Genomic DNA, 10,205 nt, shown 5'->3' on the forward strand with positions numbered 1-10,205 from the left:
TGGCTTGCTTGCACTGTTATAAATCTTCACTCAAACCTTGTGAAGATACCTAAATCTTTCTTAATCACATGTTTTTTACTTAGTCCTGTGAGAGTTATGCTTCTGACTTTCATATGTTATAGAGTATAGCTATGACTTGGTTCATGGCAGACTATGGCTGGTAACTCTGGAGCAGCTACAGGAAAGGTGAATTGGAGCTTATCCATAACAAGGGCTTGAAACACTAAAGTGCTGGAACAGGCTTGGGAATATCTCACATAAAGGATGTAAAGACCTTGATGCTAAGAGTTTGCTGGAATTGGATGAAAGCTTCACTACTAGAAAGTTTTCACCAGTTTATTTGAGATTTATCTTAAGCAAAGAAATCTCTTCCCCAAAAAATTTTTGTATTTTTTTCTTTTTTAAAAAGTGTATTCTGAAAAAGCATACAATTTAAATAGCTGTAGTAACATTAGTGGAATCTGTATACTTTATTCAAAAAAGCAGAATCGGGAGAGAGTGGAAGATCTACTCATCAGTAAAAATGGGCTAAAAGTGGGAAAGCACAAAGTTATAATGATCGTGATATTCATCAGCCACCAATTGTCACCAGACAACAGAGCATTGTAACCATGTGAGATGGTAGAGAGTGTATAAAAAGCCAGAAAGGTAAACACAAGGACAAGGATGTTCTGGGTGGCTCTGGATTCAGGGGAGTTACTGTGGAAAGCACAAGTGCTGCGAATATGTTGAACTCGCTGTTTGTGCCTATACAAAAAGACAGTCATTGAGATGCTGGACCAGATGATCAGGACAGAAAATAGAAGTTCAGGATACACAAAGAATGCTACATATAAGGAGACTGTGATTTTGTCATGACCTACAACAGTATACAGTTCAAACTCTGTCTCTTTTGTTATGTTTTTCCTCTTTGATTTTATGGACATGTATAAGGGGAAAACAACATTTACCATGATGTTCAAGACCCAGCAGAGAGAAATGTATAGACCAATGTCCCTGAGAGATTTGGCTCTAAGATTCTTCCAACAGGAGTTTCTAGGGCTGATGATGATAACTGAGTAGAGACTCAAGAGACAGGTGGTATCAATGGACATGCTCCGGAAAACTCTTAGCATATACATAAAAAGTTGGTAGCTCCAATCGTTGAAGATGTTTTTCAACCCAAAGGCTGTCCTTGTGTTGCTCATTCCTTTAGAGAGAATGATCAAGAAGTTAATCATGACCAGATGCATGAGAATTAAATCCAAGGGCTTTACTTTGTGTTTCTTGTAATAAATAAATAGGTAGTAGGACAGAAGAAAGACATTTCCCAGAATTCCAACTGTATTCTGTATAAACAATATTATTCCTATACCTAAATTCCTGGGGTCCATTTTGTTACTGAGCAAAACTTTCTTCAAAATAGGATGGCAGTCAGTACTTATTGAATAATTTTGAATTTGTATTGCTAAGATGTTCCTGTTAACCTGATGTCACAAATGCAAAAAAGAAAAGAAAAATCGTATTAGCTGATAATCCAAGGTGGTTAGCACAAATAGTTCCTTTCCACACTGCCTGTCACAGTTATTTTAACACCAAATCCAATAGTCAATAATATCTGCTGAAGTCTTCAAATGCAGGTATTTATGTTGCAAGTTGCCATTATATTTCTCACAAAAGTCAGCACTAAGTATAGAGCAAAGATATCCTGGAAGAAGCAATGACCAGAGAGTACAAAATGAAACTCAATTTGATTAGGTGAAAATGATGAAGTAGATAATGTTACATTAACACAAGTTCTTAAATTCCATCCCCTACACATACATATGTAAGAATGGTGGTGTAGAGTTTAAATGAAAGCAGAGAGGACTGACACAGTCTGCATAAAGAATTGTTATCTAACATAGTGGAAAGAGAACAGGTGAATGGTACAAATACAAATTAGATAGAAAAAGGCAATAATTTGTGAATAATACATCCTGGAAGAATGCTCAATGTTCCTATCTGATCCCTTATCTGGTTGATCACTCAGCATGAGAAATGAGAAACATGAGTCATAAGAAATAGTAGCACTCAATAAGCATGTGTTGAAATAAGAATCCTGGCTATAATGTTCACATTACTTTAAACAGCTTCCCAGATGAGAGGCTGTGATTATGCAGAACAGGTGTACACCTTTGTGTAATCAACCTAGCTTTTATGGACCAGATGAATCTTCATAGATAATGCTCGGAACTCAATCCAATGAATGAATTAAAAGCAAAGAAAAACAAACCTGTACAATAGCAATGATGTGATTGATTGATGCTAAAGCAATGTCATCCTAGGCAGCAATTCAAATGAAATTAGGAGTGCATTCCAGCACTCAAATGCAGTGAAATACATTTTGAAATTTTAAGAGATCTTGCTCTAATATTCAAATTATGCAAAGATCAATACATGGAAGCAGTATTCTGGTCTTTCAATGCTTAGCAGACACATGAACCTACCTCTAGTAATTTCCACTCCTGCCAATAATCTGCCAATAGAATTCTAGTATTGATGCAATGACATAAATCCAAAGGAAGCTACTTTATAAAATCTTTTTCTATTAGGTGCATGTATTTTCAGACAGGATCTTCTTCAGTAATGGAAGCTGTCCAGAAATGTGCAACAATCATCCTGCCTCAGTCCAGGGATGTCTAGGTTGACACATCAAGTCAATATTCACTTTCTTGATCTATGTTTGACTTAATAAGGTGACTTTCATTTATAATCTGTGACTATATAAAAATACACAATACACAATTCACAGACATACGTTTTAACACAAGAGATGTCAACATGTTGTAGACACCTTGAAGATGATATTCAGCTATGGAATGCAACCTGTATTTGAGAATTAAAGGTAAGGAACAGAACTACCAGTAACTGTAGGGAAGAAAGGACAATGCAAAGAAGATAGGAAATATCCAAGATTTCATCTTCATTCTATGAGCATGAGTTGCCAGTGAAGATAGTTAAGCTATTACAGTTCTTACTGACAAAATGAGGACCCAACTTCAATCTCCAAAATTCACATAAAGACATGGAGGCTGAAGCACACAGTTATAAATCAAATATTAAGGAAGTGGCAGAGTCAGTTAGAAACAGATCTCTGTGTCAGGCTTACAAGAAAGTATAATATTTCCTGAGAATGTCAGATGTGTGAGAGGACATGTCCCACTCCATAAAAACAAGATTTAAAAATGTCTGAGTTTTTCTTTGATTCCAGTCTCTCACATATGTCCATATACCCCTGAATGCAAGGTCCTTCACACAGATGCAGGGACATGTACACACAGCAAGATCTTAAGTTATAACTCATTTCCATATAAAAGCTTTATTTACTAATGCCTTGGTCAATTCAAGCTATTAGTAATAAATCAAGATATAAAAACAACTTATCAATTAAAAATATCACTTTAAAATTTGTATGATATGAAATCATAAGAATTGCATGAATAGAAGACCAAGGAGTAAATATGGTGTGGCCTATGGAAGAAAGCCAAATTTAAACTCTTGTCTGACAAGTATGAGGCTCTAAATTCTGGAAACCTAAGTAATTAAATCCCATCCAGAGATTGTAATGACCTCAAAACATAGTGATAATTGGGAATACAGGGAAAAAAATGGAAAAACTGTATGTGTGCTAGAGTTTTGCAAGACTCAAACTGACATTGCCATCTTCACTTTAACACAGTTTTCCCAAGTTGAAGATGAAAAAATACTGAATGTTAAGGAAGACAAATGTTCTGTCCAATCACAGATGTAGTATTGTCTAGAAACATTTTCCCAGGCACTTGGAGAAAATATTTTAATAGTTCTATTCCTCGTGTCTATTTATAAACACCAAGTCATTTTCCAAAATTTATGATTATCATGTTGCAAAATTAATGTAATTCATGTGAACAATAACTGGAAACCTAACTGATGTAATTAACATAATCCCAAAGCAACTTCCAAATCTGATTTCATTAGGTTTCTCAGTTTTCAACAGGCACCCTGAGAGAGGATTTAGTTACACTTTTGCTTCATCAAGAATTAGTATAAATTCAAGGACACTATTTACTACTTACTAAGTGGCTTAAATCTCAAAAAGCCTCCCTACCCCTTGACTAAATTTATATATTTCTGTTTAAACAAAAAATAAATTTTAAGAGGTATACACTTACCATAGATCCATTCCTTGCTTTAGTTGCCTTTGGGAATGAAAAACATTATTCTCACCCAAATCTTTCCACTGAAAAACTTTCAGCTCAATATGAAGCTACTGACATGACAACCAATACTATGGATGAAAAAGGCAGTCCATCCCTAAGATAAAGATACATTTATCTATGACTTCAACTCCCTTCAGGAATTCAACTTTATCTCATCTGCAGTAATGATGACAGAGCTACCTTGGGGAACCAAGAACTTTTCTGGAATTTTACAGTTGATTATTGCCAAATACACTGATGAGTTCTTTGTAAGTTTATCCAATGGGAAAGTGTATTTACAGAGGTTTATACATTATCCTGATCCCTGATGGCTGAGTAGGATGGAAGGTCCAGAGAGTACCAAAATCTCATGTAAGAAAGTCCTGTAAGATTTATTTGTCTCTTTGGATGTGGCTAGTCTTCTGTGTGACCTCCTAAACAAATCAAGTTAATTATTAACTTTTGAATCCTAGTGCTGCTCTCTTTCAGAACACCCCACTGATCAAATTTAATCATGAGTTCTGGAAATTTTACTGAAGTACAAGTGGAAGAGAAAGAGTGACATCATAATCCTTTCTATTGAGTTCTATTGAACTCAATGCAAATAATCTGCACATAATTATGTGAAAATTGCATAAGTTAGACTTGTAAGTTACACAACAACTACAAGTCTGAACAGAGACCTATCCTAAAGGAATTTATATATGTAATCATTCATCACAAATGACATCAAATGTATCCAAAAATTTCACATAAAAAAATTGCCACTTTCTCTTGCTAAACACTGATTGGAACACTGGATTCACTCTTTAGCATTTATTGAAAAGGCATAAAAAGCAAACATAGAAAATTTTTATTCTATAAAGCACTTTGCTTTCCTGGATTTAGGCCACCATAGAAATGAGAGAGATACCATCTACACAAGACCAACATCAATTCCAACACACTAAAGCCTATGACTTGGAGCTCACTTTGTGCTTAGTAATTCTTTAGAATAAGTTAGGAACACAGAAACCTGTAGGAGTTATTACAAGCAAAGAATAATTCTCAAAATGTCCCAAGTAGAAAAAGACAGAGAAAAATTCAGGATCATAATTTATGCATAAAACATTCTTGCCTGGCTAGGCACATTCTCTACTACCTAATCTATACCTAAGGTAGAAGATATATAATATTTTTATAGAGAACAGGAGTAGATCATATGCATTCAGAATTATGAAAGTGAATAGTGTCTTGGAGTGGAATGAACTCGGGTCTAATCCAGAAGGCAACACAACCACAAAGGACAGGTTGAATTAGTCAAACATGAGAAGTGCAAAGCTTTACAGGATCTCAGAATTTGTTGTGTGATATTTCTTATGTGTCCTGACAAATAAACCTTGCCTGGAGATCAGATGGTGGACCTAGCCACTTCTTAACCATAGAGGTCTGGATGACTGTGCAGACAGAAGACAGTAAGCAATAAGGCTGGGTGGAGCGAGGAAGATATTAGACAAGGCAGAGATAGGATTTCAGCCATTTTTGTCATAGAAAACAGACACCTAAGTATCATGTGGCTGATGATCTGCTTTTCTCATCATATAGCATTTATTTCAATATCAGACTCATGTTTATATTGATAATAAGTAATTAAGATCACACCTGAAGAATTTATCAACCTCTATAATATGTTATGTACAGACCCACTTGAGTCTCTCACTTGTGGTCCTGTACTAGACCTCCATCAATTTGGGCCATCACTGAAGTCAGAAGAAAGAATGAGATTCCTTAGATCCAAAGTAGTAAAAAAGATGTTATGTCCACAGGCTATGGGAGAATAATTGGTTGAGGAAAATAACAAAGAGAACATGATGCTTGCAGGGCTTAGTGGTTTTATGATATGACAAGAAGCATATCTGACATTGGTAGGGATAGACACATGGAAAAGAGAGCAGGAAATTAACAGAGTATCTGGGGAGATATAGCGGGTATTATAGAGAACAATGAACATGTTTCTTTTATACTTCATAATTTGGATAGCATGAAATGCTTCATTACTCAAGTTAGGTAAATATACAATTTCCTTTACCACAATTAATGAAACATAACTACATTTTATATTTTAATATATAGTGACATTTATCAGTGCCATAGACAGTCTAGTAACCATCACCTGCAATGGCAAGGTTTACTTAGGGTTCACAGGTGAGGAATACAACAGGTCACTGTTGGATATATGACGTTAGAAAGAATTGTTAGAAATTCCACAACACAAAAATACACACATACAAATTTTAAAAAGAAAAAGAAACCCCATAGTCTGAAATAATTTATAAGAAAGCAGTTTATTTGAGATTATGGTTAAGAGGTATGAAAATCCACCACGGCAGGAAAGTATGGGAGACAGTAGCAAGCATTTCAGTGATATATTATATATGATTTAATAAATCTTAAGGATTCAGGAAACAAAGTCAGCCACAAGCCACAGAAGCCAGGCATGCACCTTTAATCCCAGGACTCAAGATTGAAAGGTAGATGGATCTCTGTTAGTTCAAGGCAACACTGAACTACACAAAATTGATCCAGTCCAAAAGAGAAACAGCTCACAAAAAGAAGATCTTAGCACTTGGGATCACACAACTTGAATCCCAGGACACATGAGAGGTATTTAAGACAGGAACGGGCTGGCATTCATTCTCCAGCCACATGAAGGAAAAGAAGAAATTGAGTCCCAGGATTTTCCAGCCATTTTGAGGATGGCATAGCAGTCTGGGTTGCAGTCTGAGGTTTGGTGGAGCCAGAATCACTGTTCAGCCTGAGCTAGAGGTAAAAGCTAGAGGACAGTAGCTTTGTGTTTGTTATCTTCAGCAAGAAGTTTGAACCCCAATATCTGTCTCTGAGTCTTTTATTTATCGTTCAACAAAGCATAAAGGCAAGAGCAGGATACTAAGAGTTAACACCCTCAAACACAACCTAGAAACAGAGAAAGGCAGCTAAAAGTGGTTAAGGCTGTAAACTCTCGAAGTCTGACCCCAGTGACATAGTTCCTTCAATATAGCAACATCTTTTAAATTTCCCCAAATAGTGACACCAACTGACTATCTGAGCCTATAGGGGACATTCTTATTCAAAACAAGATAGTGGGTAAAAGTAACTGAAACCCAACAATGTATCTGGACAATCATCAGAACTGATGTAAAGGTGGAAAGAGAAAACTAACTTTATAAAGTTGTGCTGTGATCATAAAAATAAACTTTGACTAAAATATATAACGCTAAAGAGACATAAATGCTCAGCAAACGACCAAGAAATTACAAGGGACACAACATACACCTGTCTAAATACTGATCATTATTCCCTAGTACAACAGACAGCTGTTGATATCAAGAAGAAGGTGATGGAACCACAGTGGTGTCTGTACTTTTTCCCAGGGCCCAGGGAAAAAAAAGAATTTCACAGCAAGGGGGAAGAGAACATGGACAGAGACACAGTGAAGTAGATAAACATGAATTGCAATTCTTAGGAAGAATATAAATAACAAAACAAAACTATGATGTGTATAGAGTACAAATGAGATCTAAGAGAAAACACGGATATGTATCCTTCACATTCCAACTAGAAAAAGAGCTCTGACATGGTCAAGGAGAGACATGGAAATGTACACTCTATATCCTCAAACCAGCAGAGAGGTTAAGACCACCCGTAGCTTTAATGCCCACAGTGTATTCAGAACAAGATTCTGCTGGCCCTCACTCACCTTGACAGATTAGACTGTGGATTTCATCTTCATCTGCTATTGTCCATGGTTCTCCTGGGTCCAGTGTGGAACATACATCTGATTTTCTGGATGGATATCCTGTTCATGGAAAATGACAGAAGACTTAGATAAATCAAAATGGATTGGTACTGTGGTTTGAATCTGAAATGCAACCCATTGTCTCATGATTTGAATACTGGATCCCAGCTGACGATAATATTTGGGAAAGGCAGGAATAACTTTTAGCAGGCAAAGCTTCAGTAGAGAAAGTAGATCACCAGAGGTTGACAATGAAGCTTCATAATCTGTTACCACTTCCTGTGAGGCCTCTGTATCCTGAGTGTGGATTATAAGGTGACCAGGAATGCTGACTCCAACCCAACCCCTTCACTGACTGCAGACTAAAATGGACTGCAACATTCTGGAATTGAAAGCCAAAATGAACCCTTTCTCCTTAATGTTGTCTTGAATCACAGCAAGAATATGTCCAAAAAAAAAAAAAAAAAAAAAACATAATGTTCTGTTTCAGAGACTAAACAGGATTCTCATCTGTAACTTCAGACTTCTTCTCTTGCAGAAGAGTAGAGACTGTCCCCTTCCATGGATATAAAAGTGTCTGAAAATCTACAATTTAGATGTTTAGAAACTGAGAAACAGGAAAAGATATTGGCTGGGTGTCCACCAAATACCTCAAGACCCTTACCCATTGATGCCAGACTCCTGCAGACCTCCAGCATGGCATCCCAGTACAGGTCCTTCTGAGCATGGTTCAGAAGCTGCCACTCCTCCCAGGAGAATACCACAGCCACATCACTCAAAGTCAAGGATTCCTGTAACAACACCATCCTGTTAATCAAGGGATATTCCTTTGGTGATGTGGGAATAATTTAAAGGAAGATATGTGATTGCTTTATTAGTAGAGAAGAAAAATCCTCATAAAGTATTTTCAACTCATATACTTATTCAACAAAGTGGAACCTTCAAAGAGGTTTCTGTAATAGTTGCCATGATGTCTCCTACTAACATAGGAATATCTGCTCTATGTGTGTATATGTCCACAAGTGAACATGTGTTTGCCAATATCAAAGTGTATGGTGCTTCTAAGTATATGAATAATAAATATTTGTCAGTGTGTTTACTTTTTGTTTGGTGAATCCCAAACAACTCACATACCTTTTTGTCTTATTTTTGTTGGACACTTTCTGTTGTTGTTGATTGATTGGTTTTGTTCAGTAATCTCATCATGTAACTAAGGCTGGCTTTGAAGTCCCAAACCTCACATCACAGTCTCCAGAGTGTTGGGAATATAGGTATATACCATAACTTAACTCCTGAATAGTACAGAGTTTTTAAGTATACCATGATCCTCTGTACCAATATTCAAGTAACTAATGAAGACAGCACAGATAGTAGCAACAAAGAACAGTGTATATAACATCAATAACATATTCAAACAAAAAACTGAGGCATAAAGCAAACAGCACTATAAGATAGAGCAAAACTTATTCTAAAAGGTTCATGACATGTATATGATCAAAAATATATTGCACGTGTGCATAATTACCCAAGTTATAATAAAGAAACAATGGTAGGAAAACTGGCTTTGCCACCATGACCTCATAAACCTGACCTCATAAACACCCAAAGCTCATAACCAAAGAACCATGAAAGACCTATGTGAGCCTCAAACCAAGGTGCCATGAAATACTAACAGTCTTTGAGGAGGTGGCTGCTCTCCATCAGGTCATGTATCTATTCACAATATTTTTTCATGGCTGCCACAGACATCAGATTTAAAATGACAACTAGCAGAACCTGGAGACCTGTGGAGTTAGATATTGCTGTGGAATGCTCTCCTCTGAGCTTTTCCTGTGACTGTTAATATTATGAAATAAAAGTAGGACTATTTATATGTGGGAGATCCTCACAAGAGAGTGAATGGTTAGCAGAATGCAAGGGGTGTCTACATGTGTAGCTTGCGAGTGGGGCTCTTTGTGCTTTTAGGTGGCCCACAATACTCATAAGTAACGCCTTATACATGTTCCCATACGTAAGTCTGACAAGGTCTCTGGTTCACCACATAGAAATGGATGGATATTATCTTTGGTTTGTCACTGATGCCTATATGAACTGATGATTGTTTACATTCTCCAGGAAAAGCAACGCAAACCATATCACATCCAACATGAGCCACATAATCTGGAATCCTATGAATATCATATCCCTGCTCAGAATTCTCCAGGCAGTACTATTTACAATTTGTGTTTTTA

At 36.5% G+C, this 10,205-nt stretch overlaps 1 protein-coding gene across 1 annotated transcript; it reads right to left on the reverse strand.

Annotated features, from left to right (window-relative positions):
• Positions 1 to 470: 470 nt before the first annotated feature.
• On the reverse strand, positions 471 to 9,556 carry LOC127239106 (vomeronasal type-1 receptor 2). Its single transcript, XM_051207895.1, has 2 exons — positions 9,540 to 9,556; positions 471 to 1,404 (listed from the first exon to the last, which is right to left on the reverse strand). Exons 1-2 carry the CDS (start codon positions 9,554 to 9,556, stop codon positions 471 to 473), a joined length of 951 nt encoding a protein of 316 aa, XP_051063852.1.
• Positions 9,557 to 10,205: the final 649 nt, after the last annotated feature.

The sequence above is a fragment of the Phodopus roborovskii genome, unplaced genomic scaffold (genome assembly GCF_943737965.1).
Source record: "Phodopus roborovskii unplaced genomic scaffold, PHOROB, whole genome shotgun sequence".
NCBI lineage: Eukaryota > Metazoa > Chordata > Mammalia > Rodentia > Cricetidae > Phodopus > Phodopus roborovskii.